This window comes from Agelaius phoeniceus, chromosome 10, assembly GCF_051311805.1.
Source record: "Agelaius phoeniceus isolate bAgePho1 chromosome 10, bAgePho1.hap1, whole genome shotgun sequence".
In the NCBI taxonomy this organism is placed as follows: Eukaryota; Metazoa; Chordata; class Aves; order Passeriformes; family Icteridae; genus Agelaius; species Agelaius phoeniceus.
This window is the reverse complement of record NC_135274.1, coordinates 2,959,988-2,979,155: the sequence shown is the minus strand read 5'-3', so window position 1 is coordinate 2,979,155 and position 19,168 is coordinate 2,959,988. Positions and strand designations below refer to the sequence as shown.

Genomic DNA, 19,168 nt, shown 5'->3' with positions numbered 1-19,168 from the left:
TGCCCTGGCTCCAAGCCATATCTCTCAATAATAATGATCTTTTCTTCAGATTCTTGGGAAATGGCTTCTCCACTGTATTGTGCATGTTCTCTTGACATCTTAATGCAGTTTCTAGGTCACTGAGCTAAGAAAAGACTCTGGGTGCCACTAAAGCCTCCTTAAAGGAGAACCAGCCACAGGCTGGGCCAGGTTGATGGCACTTAGAAAAATCAATTATTGTCATGTACTCCTTCATGCTGTGCCAGATCAGTTAAAGCTGGAGCAGTTTGGTCAGGTTTCACTCCATCTTCAGGACTTTTCATGCTCCTGCCCTCAGACCAACTGTGGTGAATGGATGTTGCTCATGGACCCATCAGTTGTTGCAGGTCTGTCTGGGAAGCTGAGGGACTCCCTGCAGGTCTCACCTGGCACCCACTTGGGCAGGGGTAACTCAGAGTTTCAGGTTCCTGGGAAGGCTGAGGGGTGAGAGCAGAAGCACTGGGAGATGAAGATGTCTCAGTGTGCAGGTGGAGGTCAGCCTGGCCTTTTCCAGCCTGGAGAAACTGCTTCACTGCCACTGGGGGAGTTCATTGGGGAGGAGCTGCCAGGGAGGGGGTGTGTGTGTGTGTGTGTGTGTGTGTGTCCCCAGCTCCAGTAGCCCCAGGAGCTCCTCTCCCCACTGCACTGCTGGAGCTGTGTGCCCAAGGGAGGCAGGACAGCTGCAGTGCCCCCCTGCTTGTGTTGTTGGATCCTCAGCCCCTCCAAACCGGGGCTGGGATTCCCCTGTGTGGATACAACATGGATGAAAAAAACCTGGAAGCTAACACCAGCAAACTAATCCATGAGCACCTCAAGATGTTTGAAGGACTCTTTTCCTTATATGCTGCAAGTGCCCCAAAGAGAAGGTGCAGGATCAGGGCTGGGAGGGGTTCTGGCAGCCCCAAGCCCTCCCTCTCTGCTACCCTGTGTGGAGCAGTAGTCCATGGGCTGGGTGGAACAGAGAGATACTGAGCTCTGGCCAAGCAAAACACAGAGAAAATACTTGGTGTGGTTCCTCTTCCTGCTCCCTTATCTATAATAAAGCCTCTATTCTGGCCTTATTATCAAGCAGTGCAAGATAGCTTGGGAGCCCAGTCCTCAGGGGTGCCTGAAAGCTGGGCTAGCTCTGTCACCGCGGGGCTACCCTCTAGCAAGCTGGGTGATTATCAGCTCTTTAGTGATATCAGCTCTCTTAGGATCTCAGCTCTTGCTTGCTAGGTAGGGTGCCCCTGGCTGAGGCTGCAGCAGACACCAGAGAGGAGGAGGAGAGGTCCTGGCCTTCCACAGCCATGTTTATTGGGGGAGTCTGTGAAGAGTCCCAGCCACAGCTCTTCTGTCAAATGGGCTAAAGTATGCCCCTCTTATAGGGTTAAGGGGGATCCAGACTTGACCAATAGTAAGGGTTAGGTAACACAGCCTGTAGGGTTACAGAGATAAGCTTTGGGGCTGGGGGCAGGGAGACAGGAACTTATGTTGCTGTCTCAGCAGTTCCTATTGTCCATCCTCCATGGGGCCTTGCCCAGGTCCATAGGGTTTACTACACTTATCCTTCTTTTTCTCAGTTCACCTCTGCAGCCTTGTGCCAAAGGACTGCTGCTGCCAACAGGACAGGCTGGAGTCGTTCTCTGGGGAAAGGGAGTGGAGCCTGGTGTCTTGCACCTGCAAAAATTAATATTTATCCTTTCTGCCAAGAGATTAGGCTGAACACTCGACACCTGCCAGATTCAACAGAGCAGTGCTGGTGATGGATGGTCACCTGCTCATCTTCAGAGGAGCCTGTGGGGCCAGGCTGCCACTCCTGGGGCAGAGGGACACTGCACTGTCCCCCAGGAGACAAAGCCACCTTGTGAGAGCGACAGACTGCCAGTGCACCCTCTGGCATCCAGAAACTGAGGTGCACACGCACTTTTTTTTCCCTCCATGCTCTCAGGAGTTGAAACTAAGCTCAGGAGCTGTTGTTGGCTGCACCCACTGCCCCAAGGCAGGTGGCAGCATCCCAGAGGAGCTGCAGGGCCGTGGACACGGGGGTGTGCCTGGTGATGGGCAGTGTGGCTGGTGACAGGGCATGGGGAGGAGGACAGAAGGCAGCTCTCTGCAGCACAGGGCCTTGGAGATACATTTCTAAGCCAAAATCTGTCTCTTGCCTCTCCTAGTGCCTGCCATGGGCTCTGGCAGGGTATCAGCAGCTTTGTGTCCTTGCTGGTGGCTGTCCTCTCAGCCTGGGGGGGCTGGCCCACAGCACTCAGGGGTGCTTCCTGCAGGCAAAGCTGTGTTCCTGTTTTCCAGAATATTTCAGCTCCCTCTGCTCCAAACATCTGCTCAGTGCAATCAGGGATGTGTGTGGAAAGGCACAGGGTGGGATGCTCTGGCTGCCCTCAGTGCTGTGGGAAGCCCCACATTCCAGGATTTAGCTGTGCCCCAGGTCCCTGTTTGTGCAGTGGGAGGTGACAGTGCCCTGTGGCCACAGCTGGATGAGCTGGGATTGGCTGTGCCAGGACAGCACAGGGAACAAGCTGTGTTCAGGAGCTGATGGCCTGGGCAGGCTACAAGATGGGGTTGTGAGTGTCACTGTGTCATGCTGGTGATTGCTCTGCCTGGAGAAGGGGAGGTCACAGCCCCTTTCCCATCTGCATGCTGCTTTTTGTGTGAGTGCTCTGGTTTCAGGTCTGGAGCTACAGCCTGTGCTGGCACGCACCATGTTCTTACCTGGTGTCTTTTCAGCCACTATTCAGCCGTGGTTATTGAAACCCTGAGGTGAAAAACAAGCTCCTCCTTTGTTTGCCTGTCCCTGTGCTTTGTTGCAGTGCTGAGGCAGTGGTGGTTGCACTGTTCCTCCTGTGCTGAAGGTGCAGTGTGTGTGTGATGCAGCGGGACAGAGCCTCCATCTCCTGGTGGCACAGGCACATGGCAGCCGGCTCTGCCTGCAGGAGCTGTCCAGGACAGGGACCCAGAGCTGGCCCGGGAAGCTGAGGGAGACTTTGGGGTGTGGGGGGTCCTGCCAGGCTCAGCCCCTCTAGCACAGGTTTATCCTCAGTCCCCTTGGGCTGCCAGGCCAGGGAAGCAGACTCTGCTTGGGTTCTCTCTCCAAAACTTAGAAATTTTTGTCCTCATCCTGAAGAAGGTTCTCCCAAGGTTATTTTAGAGCATTCCTGCCCAATGAAGCCTCAGCATCATCCAGCATATTTTTCCAAGGTTTACTGGAAGCAAGGAGCTACCACACAGGCAGTTTCAGGAGGGGGTTGCTTTGGGATTTTCTCTGATACAGCCTCTGGTACTGGGCTCAGCATGTTCACGCTCTCCCAAGGGTACAGAACTGAATCTGGAGTCCCCCAGAATGCCACATTCAAAGTATTTTTCACAAGTAGTAAAGTTCTCAGCATTGCAGCTGCAGCTGGAGGCCCAGGGATTTCTCCTTTGAAGATTTGCCCCTTTTGTCACTTTTTTCCCCTCTGGGCTCCTTGTGAGTGTCAAGTATCTGGAACTAAGGGAGACTTCATATAGACATTCAGTTTCTCTTTTGTAAATAATTTTAAAATATTTACAAGGGAATTGCAAATGGATCTGAGCAAAGACAGAAAATGACCACAAAAGAGAAAAGAGCAAGACAGGGGAACATGAAGCTGTGCCAGCAGCCCTGCAGGGCCTGCCAGGCTGTTATTCACCCCTCAGTGCACTGCCAGCCCTTGCCCACGGCAGCTGGGGACACTGGCCCGTGGCTGATGGGACACTGCTGTGCTGCTCAGGCTGTGGCCCTGCTCTCCTCTCTGCTGGCTCTGTGCTTGCAGGACCAGGGGGGTTTAATTTAAGGTGGCAGAGCCACCTCCAGAGTCCTGCAAAGAGCCAGCTGCACGTGCAGGGCCTGTGAGCTGCTGGCACAGTGTGGCTTGGCCCAGGCCTGCCTGCAGTTCCTGAAGTGCTCACAGAGAGCCAGCACTTCCCAGTGTCAAGTGCTCTCACATTTGCAAATGTGCAAGTCCTCCCCCAGGACTATTCTGCTTTCCAAAGATGCCAGCTGGGAAGGTTCTGTGTCCAGGGCCTCACTGTGCATCCCCCAGGAAGCTGGAGGTGCAGTGTGTGGGGGACACCTGTGTCTGCAGGACAGTGGCAGGGAACCTTCCAGAAGGGGCATGGTGGTGGCACTGATGGCACACATGCACCGTGTGGGGCCCAGGTCACAGCTGGTGGACAGCCCGAGGTGTTCTCGTGGCCACCAGGCCTGGCTGGAATGGGAATGGCGCTCTCAGGTTTTTCCCAGAAGCCTGGGTTCAGACACAGCCTGAGGCACTGCAGCTGCCCCGGAGCTCCTGTCCCTCAGCAGGGAGGAGGAGCAGGGGAAGGAGGGGCAGTGAGAGGGGAAATGGCTGGGGAAGGAGGGGCAGTGAGAGGGAAATGGCTGGGGAAGGAGGGGCAGTGAGAGGGGAAATGGCTGGGGAAGGAGGGGCAGTGAGAGGAGAAATGGCTGGGGAAGGAGGGGCAGTGAGAGGAGAAATGGCTGGGGAAGGAGGGGCACTGAGGGGAAATGGCTGGGGAAGGAGGGGCAGTGAGAGGGAAATGGCTGGGGAAGGAGGGGCAGTGAGAGGGGAAATGGCTGGGGAAGGAGGGGCAGTGAGAGGGGAAATGGCTGGGGAAGGAGGGGCAGTGAGAGGGAAGTGGCTGGGGAAGGAGGGGCAGTGAGAGGGGAAATGATTGGGGAAGGAGGGGCAGTGAGAGGGGAAATGGCTGAGGAAGGAGGGGCAGTGAGAGGGAAATGGCTGGGGAAGGAGGGGCAGTGAGAGGGGAAATGGCTGAGGAAGGAGGGGCAGTGAGAGGGGAAATGATTGGGGAAGGAGGGGCAGTGAGAGGGGAAATGATTGGGGAAGGAGGGGCAGTGAGAGGGGAAATGATTGGGGAAGGAGGGGCAGTGAGAGGGGAAATGATTGGGGAAGGAGGGGCAGTGAGAGGGAAATGATTGGGGAAGGAGGGGCACTGAGGGGGGAAATGGCTGGGGAAGGAGGGGCAGTGAGAGGGAAGTGGCTGGGGAAGGAGGGGCAGTGAGAGGGGAAATGGCCTTTCCTGGGCCATTCCCCAGGGGCTGTGGTGCCGCTCAGATCACAGCCAGCTCCTTCAGCCCAGGGGAGGGGGAGCTCACCCCATGCCCCTGAGCAGCCTGTGCTGACTGTGTCCTGTCCCCCCAGGTGTCCCTCAGCCAGGAGTGCACCCGCGCCATCATGAAGCTGATGTACTGCCCGCACTGCCGCGGTATGGCCAGCGTGAGGCCCTGCAACAACTACTGCCTCAACGTCGTCAAGGGCTGCCTGGCCAACCAGGCCGACCTCAGCACCGAGTGGAAGTACCTGATGGGTGAGATGGCCTCTCCCTGCTGCAGCTGCCACAGCTGCCCCCCATCCACCCTGAGCTCCCCGAGGCTGTGTTGGCGAGCACAGAGGGCGGTGGGAGGCTCAGGGGAGTTGTTTGCACTGGTGAAGCTCTCAGAGCTCCTTGTGCCCACACAGCATCACCCAGCAAGCTCCTCTCTCTGTGTCCCACTGTGCCTGCACAGCTGGAGGGATCTGAGTTCTGAGGGAGCCTTGCTGCTTGTCTGGGCTCAGGGAGGGCAGCACCAAAGGACATGGCCTTGGCCTTGGCCTTGTTTTGCCTTGCCTTGGCAGCAAAGCTGCCAGCTCAGCCCCAGCTGCAGCCCCCAGGCTGGCTCAGGGTTGGCATTAAGGACAGAAACCCCACAAAGTCAAGGAGTGTCACCTGCCTCTCGAGGGACACTGCAGCACGGATGGGGAAGCAGAGCAGGCACTGCCTGGAGAGGTGCCCAGGCCAGCTGTGCCACTGCTAACTGGAAATGTTCTGTGGGAGCAACTGGGAGCCTGCTGCAAAGGAGAGGAGGAATTGTCCCTTCCCCAGGGGTTCGGTGGCCCTTTGGCCTTTCTGACTGGAGCCAGCCAACTGTTCCTGTCACTCTCTCCTGGCAGGATGACAGCCTCTCCTGGAACACCACTGTACAGCTTTCCTTGATTGACAGGGAAGCAGTTCCATGTGCATTTTGCATTTATTCTGGCTTCCTCTTCCCAAGAGACACTGTCAAGGGGTGACAGCTAGGAGGAAATTGGAGCTTCTTTCAAATTGCAGTTTTACATTTCAGTGTCAGAGGTCACAAACTGATCAAGGATGGGAGCAAATTATGGAGTCAAAGGCAGCAGTTCACTGGTGGTGTCCTTCCTTCACCCTTCTCCAGGCCCTTCTGCGTAGCCAGAGATGATTTTGTTACGTTAAAAACAGAGTTACTCTTTCAGTTTGACAAATTAGAGTAGGTCAAATTAAGGGAGATTTTTATAGTAAGTGGTTCGGATATAATTTATCACTGTTTAGGGGTGCAACCTTTGATTTAAATGTTTGTATCTCAAGATTAGTGCCTCTGCAAGGCACTATTTGTCTGAAATACACAGTCTCAAAGATGACACCACAACCCCTGAGTGGCAGCAAAATTAAACTGCAAGCTTTTCAGTGTTGCAGGAGATCTTATTTACCAGAATACAAAAAGTTACCAAAATTTACCCCCTTATATTGAGAGCATATAGGCTGTCCTTCCTTCAGACCCAGCTGGAGTGTTGAGAATTGTCTCTGGGGGTAGGCAGAGATTGGTAATTCTTTGTAAGCTGTGGGAAATGGATTTATAGAAAATTCTATACAGTAATCCAACCATCCAAAATCCAGCAGTATCCAAGTACAGTCCCAAAGCAGCCATCCAAGCAGGAGTCTCCAGGGCAGGTGGGAGTGCTGGGACAGCAGAGCTTTCCAAGAGGAGCTGAGGCAGCCCTCAGTCACTCCCTGTCCTGTTTACCAGTTAGTTGTGGTCATACTGGTCTGCTTGTGTACCTGCATAGCCTGATATCTCCCTGGCTGTTGTCCTTCCAGAGCTGAAGGTGACAAGAATTACTGCTTTTCTCCCTCCTTCACTGCCACAGAAGCTATTTCCCACATCCGCTGTCCCTGGCACCTTATTGACCCCAGTTCTCCCACTTTCTCCTGGCTGCAGTGCTTTGCTGAAGACATGCACTGAGTTAGGAGGGTGAGGGCCAAATATTGCTGTTTCTTAATAATTCTGCACCAGTTTTCTGGTCTTCCTTTCTGTATCCCCCAGGGAAATGCTGGTTACTTTGGGTGAACACTCGACCCAAAGTGTATTTACCATTTGCAGGAGGTTCCTTTGCCACAGAGAGTGGCTTTGCCTACATAAATTAGGGAAAACAAGTGTGCACCTGGTCAGTAGTGAAAATGGAGAGGTGTCTCCCAGCAAGGAGACCTGCCAAGGGCCCAGCAGCTTCTCCCAGCCAGCATGAGCTGTCTCTGCCTTGCTTTGCCCAGAGTGGTGGTGAGAGCTGTGCCTGCCTTGCTCTGCAGATTCCCTGATGGGGGTGGCTGATCGCATCGACGGGCCCTACAATGTGGACACTGTCATAGGCACCATCCACATGAGGATTGCTGAAGCCATCTCTAACCTGCAGGAAAACAAGGATTCCATCACAAGCAAGGTAAGAGAGTGTGCCTGGGCCTGCCTGAGGACACACCAGGTGCTCTTTTGTGCTCACTCTTCAGCTGAACTGGAAGAGTGAAAGAGAGCAGCAAATGCCCACTCTTTTAATCATAAATTACCTTGGTTTCCTACCACCCATCTGACACAGCAGAGTTGTTTTCTCCACCTTTGCAGGTGCTCCCTGCCACATCCAGCCAGCCTCCTTTGGGTACAGGCACAGGAGGTGGGACTGCATACACAGTGCTGGGGGGTGCATGTGCCATTTGCTGTCAGAGCCCTCTGTACTGAGGAGTTTTGAGCTGTTTGGGCTGAGCTGAAGCATTTACACAAAGTGCACAGTCCCCAGTGACAGGAGGCAGCTGCTTTAACCTGCCTCAAGGGGATCTTCTGCAGTGGAAACTCTGGGCTATCAGGTGGTGCCAGGGGACAGAGCTGCAATCTGGCAGTCCATCTGGAGAGTACAAACCAGGCTCTCCTGAGGCTCACCTGTCTCCCAAGAAGTATGTATCATGAAGGTCTCTTCTGTTGGTCTTCTATTTTTAGTATATTTATCCACTTAACCACAGTCACCTCTGTAGCTGCAGGTGAGAGAAGCTTTGGGAACAAAAGCAGCCCTCCAGGGCTCCTGCCTTCTGCCCAGACACTCCCCAGGTCCTGCAGCTATCCCACAGACAGGGCAGAGATGCAGATGAAAGAAGTGGGACAGGTCCTAACTGGGTTTTGGATAAGGGAAGGGCCAGAAGTGTTGCTTGGCAAACAGGAATTCACTGGCACACATCAAAGCACTAACAGCTGAGTGCATCCAAGTACTGGGTTAGGTTTCTTTTCTGACATGAAAGGCAATGTTCTTTCTTCCCTCATTAGGTTAGACTGAGGCTTTCCACATAAAAGCAAATCCATGGTGTGGGAAAAGATAGCATCATCTGCAAAGAAAGGTGTTTCCAAGGGGAATACAGTAAATCTGGTGAAATGAAAGGGGCTAAACAGTCTAACTGGTGTTTGGTTGGAGCAACCAAACATGATTGATAAGCTCCTCAGTATGACCTGGTGACCAGGTGAATGGAGCACTCTGCTGGTGGCACAGCTAGCAGGGGGCAGGAGCTGCCAAGCTCTGAGCTCTGGTTTTGAGCATGGCAAAGCCATCAGATGGAGGATGTTGTTGTCAGCTGAGTTCAGTCCTGGCCATCTCAGAGCCAGGGACATGACCCAGGCCTAGGGCACTGCTGTTAAGGTAACCTCCCAGTCTGAACAGTCAGGAGGCATCTGGCAGCCACTGTCCCACCATCAGAGACTGTCACTGCAGCCCCTGGGGGTGGCAGATCACAGCCCCCAGGTCCCTGCTTGCCTCCTGCACACCCCACTCACACAGCCAGACCAGGTCTCCTCACTGCTTCCATCCCAGGTTTCCCATGGCAGTCTCCTTCCATAAAGCAATTTATTCACAGCACAGTAACACAAATAAAGCTTGAGCTGGTGCCTCTGAGGCCAACAAAGGAACTCCTGAACTTTTATCCCCTCACAGTCCAAGCATGCAGAAGTGTGGCCTGGCTCTCTCAGTGTTTGGTCACCTGGCTGGTGCCACAGGTCCTGTGCCCTTTGTTATGCCAAGGGAGGGCAGTTCCCAGCCTCTGGCTCCTGCAGCTGCACCTGCACAGAGTGAACTCCTCCCCACGGAATGCCTTCTTTGAGAGGGGCCAGGAGTGGCCTTGGCCCCAGTGCCACCCTGTCACAGGCTGTCCTGGGATCTGGGTGAAGCTCTAAAGAAGCACTCGTGGTACCGAGCCTTGTGTTCAGGGCAGCACAGAGCCCTCTCCCTGCTTCCTCACACTTCCCTTTCTCTCTCTTGGATTTCAGGCAGCAGGAGCTGTCAGAGGCTGCAAACAGCTATTTGCTCTCATTATTCAGGGACTGTTGGCCCTCAATCTGCTGGAGTTGTGTTTTCTCCAGCAGCAGTTTGCATTTCTCACCTGAAGCATTTAGAGTGGCAAGAGGTTCACCTTGGTACCACACTGTGCTGGAGCTGCCCCTGTCCTGGACACCTCCCCAGACTTTTATCTCCTGGGAAGGGGCCAGCAAGATACAGCAGTGAAACCAAGGTTTTATTTTGGTAGAACCACGTTGAAAATGCTGTACGTTCACTTTTCAGGGAGGGTTTTTTGCACAGAGCTAATGAGACTGATGAACAAACAAACAAACTGGCTTGGTGCTGAACTGCTGCAGTCATCAGATCCATCTGGCCAGCAGGACAGGGCACCCAGGAGGGGCCTTTGGGGGCTGAGTGTCCCTCAGACACACGGACAGGGGCTCCTGGCCAGGCTAGCACGTGGCTGAGCCAGCACGTTCAGCAGGTGGCACGAGCTGTGTCAGCAGAGCTCTGCCTGGCCCTGCCTCCTCTGCTTCAAGGGGACACCAGGCAAGGTTTATCAGCAGCTTCTGACAGCAGCCTGGCACCACAACAAGCTTGGAGCCCTCTTTTCAAATCAGGTGGCTTCCTTTGTAAAGGCTGGCACATCCTGACTCAGACTGACAGTGCCAAGTCCCTCCTGAGCTCTGGTGCTTTGTCCAGCCTGGCCCTCTGAGCTCTCCTGCCACCAGTGGGGCTCAGCTGCCCAGCCCTGGTGATGTGCAGCTGCCTGCACTGCTGATGCAGAGGCTGGGAGAAGCTGGAGTTTCCAGGACACCCTTCATGTCACCCTAGAGGCCAGGTATGAGGGCTTGGACCTTCCAAGTGCTTCTGCTGCCCTCTGGCTACAAAGCCCACCCAGGCAGGTGGTTAGGATGATAGGAGGTACCTGAAGAGAACAGATAAATCAGCTCTGCTGCCTCATTTGCCCCTGAAACATCCAACCTGACAGACTGTGACACATTTGCTGTCCTTGCAGTGCCCTGTTGGAGGCACATCCATTTCCCAAGTGGGGATGTTGATTGCAGGAGTCATGGGCATAGTGCCTCATCAGTCTATTGTCCATCAGTGAAGCTCCCATGCTCTGTAGTCTTGAAGCCCACACCACTGATGCAATGAGTGTCAGCAACTCCCATCTTTTTCTTCCCAGGATTTTATTTTCCAGTCATAAGAAGAACAGATAAAATTGCTATAAATAATTTAATATCAATATTGGCGACTCATCCAAAAACATGTGTTACTGCTGAATATTTTGCTCGATAGTGGTAACCAAAACCAGTTACAATGTGCTGAAAACACATCTGGCACTAGAAACTAAGCCAGAATCTCTGAGAATCTTGGCAATAGGAAGGATAAATATACTTAAGAAGGAAAAAACCCCATAACTGTGGAGTTAAATAATTAAAGTAATGGCATCGAAACATGGGATAGAGAGTTTGGTTTGTTTTTCAGGTCTTCCAAGGCTGTGGAAATCCCAAAATCAACACAAAAGGCTCCAGCAGTGAGGACAAGAAGAGACGGGGGAAGGTGACATTGGAAGCCAAGTCCTCTGCCCAGGCCCTGGAGATGCTGGTGGGTTTGAGCCTGGAGCTGCTCCGGGTCCTGCGGGCCGGGTCACACCACTCGGGGGGCTGGAGAAGATCAGATCATCAAGGGCTGCTGTAACCCAGCACACCTGCTCTTCCAGCCTCTGCAGGGTTGGCACTGATAACCAATAGATAACCAATTTGCTGATAACCAGTTTCCCAGGGATTTGGTGCCAGACTTACCTGAAGAGGCTCCTATTCTGATGGTCTTCTCCTGGTTGGCCTTGTGGTACTGGAGCAGTGCTTGGCATGTAGCCTTTAGCCTTGGGCACTTGGGTTGATGATTGGTCTTTAGGGGAAGGTTGATGATACATCCTATTTTGCATGAAAACAGATTTTGTGATGGTAAAACAAAAAATATGCAGAATCCTTGTACTTTCCTCTGCCCTGGGGCACCCCAGAGCTCTTGTGGCCCTGAGCATCTCCTTTGCTTACAGGTTTTAGATGCCAAAGGGAATCTGACAGCTCTCAAGACATACTGGATCACCCTGCCCAGCAGCCTGTGCAGCAAAAAAATAATGGCCAGCTCAGTGTCGGATGACAAATGTTGGAATGGGATGACCAAGGGCAGGTATGGAGTGGTTCACAGTGCCAGGAGCACCAGCCTGGGCTGAGAGGAAGGGTTTGAAAAGGCACTTACACATCATCACAGCCAGCCCTGCTTGTTCAGAGTGAGGAGTCTGTGCCTGTCCATAGAAATGCTGCATTTCTGGAAATCTCATGCCTGGGAATGGCAAGCCTTGTGTGGTTTTGCTGTGTGTTGAGGGTTAAGCACTGAAATGCACTCAACCATGAAATAACTGTGCAGTTTTCTACCAAGGAAGCAGTTCTGCAATTCCACATGCACTCAGAAGGCAGCAGGGCTGGATTTACCACACAAGCTCCAGAATTGCTGCAGAGAATTGCACACACATCCCTCTATCCATACCTGCTCTGAGAGGGGACACCTGGGTGACATTAAACAGCTACAGAAACAGTTCCTAGCCCAGCCAAGGTTAGAGGATGGCTGAGGGGACATTGGCAGCTGCTGGACATGCACCTTTCTCCTCTTCTCTCTGCTGTCCTCTTGGGCTTGGCTTTGCCAGCCTGAAGTCAAACCTTCAGTTCTTCCATATTTCACATTGGTGCCAGCAGTGTCCCAGATCTGCAGGAGCAGGAGGACCAGGGCACTGTGGAAGGCAGCAGTGCAGCTCTGGTTGACAGCTCCCAGCTAATTAAGCTTCCCTGGGAGCCAGTCTGGTCAAACTGGGCTGGGGCCATTCAGTGGTCCCAGAGGGTCAGTCTCCACAGGGTTCAATCAAGCAGGGATTAAAATGCTCCTCAGCCTCCCATATGGACAGAGATTTTCCATAGGGGAGTGTCACTGCAGGCCCATTGGTACCAGCCTGAGAGCAAGCCCTGTGCCTTTCCTGCAGGAAATCCCTCCCCATGCTGGGACAGGGGTGCTGCAAGGCCACCCAGCCACCTCCTGCAAGCTGAGACCCCTCTGCTGGGGTCTGGCCATGGCAGCATGGCTCAGCCATCCAGAGAGCTGGGCTGCCCAGCAAACACCAGCTGCAGAGGCTGTTCCACAGGTGGCACTGGCTGCAGCCTCTCTGGGGTTCCCAGAGCCTGGCTTATCCCTGGTGTCTGTAGGAAGAGCTGAGCTGGGGGGAGACATCTAAACCTTCTGCCTTCCTTCCCAGTTACCTGCCCGAGGTGATGGGGGATGGCCTGGCTAACCAGATTAACAACCCAGAGGTGGAGGTGGACATCACCAAGCCAGACATGACCATCCGCCAGCAAATCATGCAGCTCAAGATCATGACAAACCGCCTGGGCAACGCCAACATCGGCAACGATGTGGACTTCCAGGACACCAGTGAGTGCAGCACAGCCACTGAGGATCAAGGGGGGGTCAGGGGAGCCAAGCAGTCCTGCAGCCTGCACAGGTGTCCCTGCAGCCTGCACAGGTGTCCCTGCAGCCTGCAGATGCTGCTGCTGGGCCTGGGGCCAGGGAGTGGCTGTGGCAGCCTGGCTTTTGGCTTGGGGCTGCCGAGGGGCTGCGTGAGTGCAGACAATTTGTGGGGTGGCTGGAGGCTGTGCTGCTCCCAGTGCCTTACTGAACCTGCAGGGCTCCAGTCCCAGCCCTGCTGACAGGGCCATTGCTCCTATCTGCTCCAGAGTTTCCAGCTGCTGCAGCAACAGGTGACCAAAGCCAGCAGGAGGTCAGGTATGGGCTTGTATCCCACGCTGGGGGATGCAGAGAGGAGGGGGTAGCCAGGGTAGGGCTGATGGCCAGAGCTCCCCGGGGTTGCAGCAAGGGGAGGGCCATGCCCACCATAAGGAAAGCAGTGTGTGTGCAGTGTGTGTGTGCAGTGTGTGTGTGCAGTGTCTGTGCACTGTGTGTGTGCGCAGTGTGAGTACAGTGTGTGCGTGCAGTGTGTGCAGTGTGTGGGTGCAGTGTGTGTGTGCAGTGTCTGTGCACTGTGTGTGCCCAGTGTGTGTAGTGTGTGCAGTGTGTGTGCAGTGTCTGTGCACTGTGTGTGTGCAGTGTCTGTGCACTGTCTGTGCACTGTGTGTGCACTGTGTGTGCAGTGTGTGTGTGCAGTGTGTGTGTGCAGTGTGTGTGTGCAGTGTGTGTACAGTGTGTGCAGTGTCTGTGCAGTGTGTGTGTGCAGTGTGTGTGTGCAGTGTGTGTACAGTGTGTGCACTGTGTGTGCACTGTGTGTACAGTGTGTGTGCTGTGTGTGCACTGTGTGTACAGTGTGTGTGTGCAGTGTGTGTACAGTGTGTGTGCAGTGTGTGTGTGCAGTGTGTGTACAGTGTGTGCACTGTGTGTGCACTGTGTGTGTACAGTGTGTGTACAGTGTGTGTGTGCAGTGTGTACAGTGTGTGTACAGTGTGTGTACAGTGTGTGTACAGTGTGTGCAGTGTCTGTGCACTGTGTGTGCACTGTGTGTGCAGTGTGTGCACTGTGTGTGCACTGTGTGTGCTGTGTGTGTACAGTGTGTGTGCAGTGTGTGTGTGCAGTGTGTGTGTGCAGTGTGTGTGTGCACTGTGTGTGTGCTGTGTGTGTACAGTGTGTGCACTGTGTGTACAGTGTGTGCACTGTGTGTGCACTGTGTGTACAGTGTGTGTGCTGTGTGTGCACTGTGTGTACAGTGTGTGTACAGTGTGTGCACTGTGTGTGCACTGTGTGTACAGTGTGTGTACAGTGTGTGCACTGTGTGTGCACTGTGTGTACAGTGTGTGTACAGTGTGTGTGCAGTGTGTGCTCACCCCGTGTCTGTCTCTGCACAGGTGATGACATGAGCGGCTCTGGGAGCGGGGACAGCTGTCCTGATGACGTCTGTGGCAAAAGACTTTCTAAGAGCCCCAGCACCAGGCAGCCAGAAACACACGCTATTCCTAAGCAGTCTGGACACGGCATCAATGGGGCCAGCAGCAGATCTTTGCCTTCTGCCTCCCTCCTCCTCCTCCTCCTCCTCTCGGTGGCTGCCATCGCCCCGCAGCACTTGTGGCGGTAACTCGCTGGCACAGCCAGGAAACAGACTGCGGCTGAGGGCTTCACTTTGCCAAAACCAACCAACCAACCAACCAACCAAAGGACATATTTAATTCACCTTGGCAAAAAAAAAAAAAAAGGAGAAAAAAAAAGGAGGAGAAAAAGGTTTTCAGAAGGTTTCAGTTGTTTGCTATTTCTGGCAGTGCTCGAGCTGTTTTCTTCTTTCTAGGTCTTTCCCCAATGCTGGGCCCTTCTTTCCATACCTCATTGTTTTACTTTTGTTATTGCCACAAACTGGCTCTTGGGGCTGGAACCAGCCTTTGCCGAGGGCTCCGGGGGAGCTGGGCCGAGCCCTCCAGGGCAGCCGTGCTGCTGCCTCAGTGGAATATGCAATTGCCCCGCCCTGCTCCGCAGCGCCGCGGGCAGCGCCGGGATCCTCGGCACGGCCCCCGTGCTGCATCAGGGCTCGCTGGGTTCTTCCTCTGTGCTTCCTAGCTGGGCAGAGACGGCCCTTCACCTCCAGTGGGGTACGCAGGAGCGTGAGCAGCTTTGCTGGGTTGAACTGAACGAGTTTGGCAGTGGCTGTTGGACCCAAAAATGCAGAACTCGCTTTTCTTTGGAAAGCTCACAAGTGGGTTTCTTGACTAGAGCTCGTAGCTGAGGACAATTTGAAATGTAGGTTTCCTACATCTACATGACTGGGAATGAGTGTTAGGGGTTGGGGTTTGGGGTACTTTTTCTTTGCATGCTAGTTGGAAAGCCATTTTTTACCCAAGTAACAATGGTCCAAATTGTACCTGCAGTGCAGTACCGTTGTAGGTAACAGAGAGATGCAAATGTGCACAGTGGGATTCTCTGTGTGACAGCTGTGCTGCCTCCTCCTTCTCTGGCCCCAGCCATAGACAGGAATCCAGGTTTTTTCTTGGTAATAAGAGAGACCAGGGATGTTTTACTAACTGGACCTCTGGGACTGGTTGTGCCCCTTCAAGCAGCTGCCTTAGGGCAGAGAGAGGCTGGTGGGGACCACCATGGGCCCTACCCAGGGCACTGGCTCAAGGCAGCACCCACCAGGGGGGAATGTGAGAACAGGAAACATTTTGTTTGGGATTTCTTTTTACCTTTGGTGTTTGTTTCAGTTGTACTGAAGGTTTTTAATGGATTCCCACTTCCCCTGTTCCTTCCCCATCATCCAATTCACCTTCCCTGACCCCTGCAGGCACAGGCTGAGCCAGCAGGTCAGACACCACTGGCAGCTCTGTTTGGGCTGAGGGGAGGGCCAGGCTCACCCTTTGCTCCCATCCCACCACTCACAGCCTTTGGGTGATGTGGCAGCTGCCCTAACCCCAAATTGCTCGTTGGGGTGGGCTCTGGGCCACGTTTGAGCCTGGGGGTGGTGGGTGAAGTTATAAATGTCCTCATGTAGCTGTAGGAGTGTCTGTGCTTGGTAGAGCTGTGTGTCTGAGGCTTCCAGAGGCTTCTGTGCCTCATGAGCAGCAAGCCCAGGCTGGAGCCCAGGTGTAGCAGGTGCTGGGTACAGCACAGTCCCTGTGACTGCCTGGGCCAGCAGCACACACAGGTTGGGCTTGAGCTTCAGCCAGGTTTGTATTGGGGTGAGAGGGAGGGCAGAGCTGGGCTGTCTCTTGCTTTTGCACAGCATTTGAGCATTTCTGCTCTGTCTTGCCAGAGGAGATGTGCCTTTGGGCTGAGCAAACATTATGGGATTGGGGTTTGGCTGTTTTCTAAGAAAGGGGAAAAAAAACCATTTTTAACATGAGCAGTTTCTGAAGTGTGCAATTTAAGGAAAGATGAGGACATGAGCCAGGTAATGCTGAAAGCCAGTTCATTTCCTGCCCTCCCTGGGGCACAGTGGTGGCACTGAGGCTGCCTCAGACTAGGCAGAGATTTTAGGCCAGCTTTGACTGGCCTCTCCAAGGCACAGTGATCAGTGTCACTGACTGTGCATCCTTTCTGCCTTGGCCTCACCTTCCTGAAAGGCAAAAATCACCTGATCTGATCTGGTTGGGTGTCAGAAATGAACACAGGGTGCTGGACAATGGCTGAAGGACAGACAGTGCCACTACACCCATCAGAACCCTGGAGAGGATAAATGTAAGCAGTGGTTTTGTCTAGATTTATTTACTGCTAGACATATGGCAAACTCACATCATTTTTACTGCTCTAAAGAGTTCCTATCTTTTCTTTTTAACTTTTTAAATCAGAATTGCAAATATAAATTTAACCTTCAACAATCCCCACAACCAATTCTGCAGAAGTTTTACATCCAAAGGGAAAAAAAAAGCTGGGGGAGGGAGGAAGAATTAAAACATTGTATCCTCAACAAAACACAGCTGGGTTGGGGTTTTAACACATGGATGCTGAGGTCAATGGTTTGCTTTGCAGAATGGGAGCTTGAAAGTCACTTCCATTTCTGTGCAATTACTTTTTGCTGTCTGCCTGTTTCCTCCAAAGCTTCTTATGGGCCCCTTCGCATCTTAAATGAGAAGCCAGGAATTTACTGATTATCCAGTTAGTATTTTAACAATTTAATAGCCCCAGGTAGTGGTTCTGTTACAAGATAAAAACCTGATAGTGCAAATTAATAAGGCAAAGCCTTGAAGAAACAGTAAAATCTGTTATGCAGGGGAAACCCTTCCTGAAGCCTTCACCTCTGGGCTGGGGTTGAGCTCCCACTTGCACATCCCTCCTGCCACCTTGCAGAGGCCAGGCCAGGGTGGGCCAGGAGAGCAGCCTGAGGTGGGCAGTGCAGGGGCTCGGCCCCTCTGTGCCTAGCAGGGCTCAGTGGTGGTGGCCCTGTGCCCTCTGGGGTTCATGTCTGCCCATGGTCAGCCTGCACTGCTGCTTTTTGTTGCTCCCCTCAGTTTTTCTGCTCTCCCTTGCCCTGCAGGTGTTTCCCCAGCTGCCTCCATTAAGTGTCCTGGGGCTGTTTGGCTGTGCCACCTTCCCCAGGAGCTGAAACGGCCAAAAGCCCCCAGGATATCAACTCTAAACTAAAGCAAACTGAAATTTCTGCTGACTAAACTACCACTGCTGTGGCTGAACAAGCTGAAATCAACCCAGGTCCAGACAAGTCCCGAGCCTGTGGTTGGGCTGGTGCAGAACCTGGGGCCTTTCAGTGCTTATAAATGACATTTCCTGGGCTGCTGCCTGCTGGAAAACACTGTGACACCTCCCCATGGCTGCTCTGGGCTGGCTGCATGAGGAGATCTCTGAGGAACTGGGCTGGCTGGGGAGAAACATCAGCTTCCATGCTATCAGGATGGTGAAATCCATCGTGTTCTGGTGTGAAAAGGCCTCATACTTGACAGGTGTATGGAGGGGCTTGTGGTGTAGGAAAAAATATTTACAAAGGCCCAATCCCTGGGAAGGGGAGAACCATAAATGGTGGATTTCCAAGTGTCTCTGTCTTTCAGCCTGCTCTTTGTGCCATAATGTGTATGTTTTAAACAATGGTGAGGGTCTCCAAAGGCTTTGAGAGCACAGCTACTTCTCATTTACAGATGACAAGCTGCCTGTTGTTTTCTGGTGGGCTTGGTAGGGGCTAAGGTATAGCAGAATATCTAAAGTCCACCTTTGCTTTAAACAGATGCATTTCTATCTGCAGGAGTAAGAATTATTTCACTTATCAGCATAGCTGGACAGTTATCTATTTCTTTCTGTTACCAAGGTACTTGTAACTCTCTTGCACTGTTTATCTAAAGTTGAAATATGTTCTTTGAATCCTTGTATAAATAAAAAGGCTGGAGACAAATCTGTATTTACAGGGCAATTATTTCTTCTCCATTTAAGCCAAGTCTGGCTTTTTCTTTATTTTCACTTGTTAAGGCACAGATAAAGGCCAGGTCAGGAGCCCTGAGGAAGGAAACCATGTTCAGGCCCAGGTTTGTCATGGGCTGATGGCAGTGTTGGCAGCAGGGATTTGCCTGCATTCCTGCACCATTCCGAGGAGCAGCTGCTGGGTTCTGTGGATGTGTGTTTGTGGGAACAAGGTGAGCCTGCCTTCAGCCACTACAGTGAGGATCCTAAGTTGTCTCTTTCTCATCTAGAAGCACAGAAAGTCATGGCATAAAATCAGAAATGCCCTTGGTATTGGTCATTACAAGGTGTTGTGGCAATTACAGACCATGGCTTTGCACCAGTGCAGCTGTTGGACATCTCACAGCAAGCAGAGCAGCAAGAGGGATGTGTGATCTCCAGCACGTGCCTGAGACTGGACTGGTGCAGCAGAAAGGTTTGTGCTTCAGCTCCATCCACTTCCAGAAGAGGGTGAATGCAGCTGTCAAGGTGAGGTGTTGGAAGCTGCTCATGAAATGTCTGAGACTTGGTAACTGAGAACTACTAAAAGTGTATCCTTCTGCCTGGAGGCAAATATCAGCTACATTTAATAAACTGACTGATACCCTTGAGTGAGTAGATATTTATTTAGGTTCCTCTCCTGCAGCTACAGTTATTTGCACCACATCCACGCATTTATATAAATACAGACAAGTCCAAAAATATTGGTCTTCTCCTTGGTCCACACCAGTTGCCTGCTTTGCCTCCTCAGTGTCTAATTATGGTCTGAAATAACAGCCTCTTACAGCTTGGTGTTTACTCAAGGTGTCTGAAAGCATTTCTGCAGTCCATAATGT

At 52.8% G+C, this 19,168-nt stretch overlaps 1 protein-coding gene across 1 annotated transcript in view; it reads left to right on the top strand.

The window, feature by feature from the left end:
- Nucleotides 1–18,288, top strand: part of GPC1 (glypican 1) — a 209,824-nt gene extending 191,536 nt beyond the window's left edge. The window contains exons 4-9 of the mRNA XM_054639492.2: nt 5,193–5,358; nt 7,411–7,541; nt 10,899–11,018; nt 11,470–11,603; nt 12,718–12,893; nt 14,315–18,288. Coding sequence (XP_054495467.2) covers nt 5,193–5,358; nt 7,411–7,541; nt 10,899–11,018; nt 11,470–11,603; nt 12,718–12,893; nt 14,315–14,541 — 954 coding nt within the window. The 3' untranslated portion in view covers nt 14,542–18,288. The remainder of the gene's footprint in view (nt 1–5,192; nt 5,359–7,410; nt 7,542–10,898; nt 11,019–11,469; nt 11,604–12,717; nt 12,894–14,314) is intronic.
- The last annotated feature ends 880 nt before the right edge of the window (nt 18,289–19,168 follow it).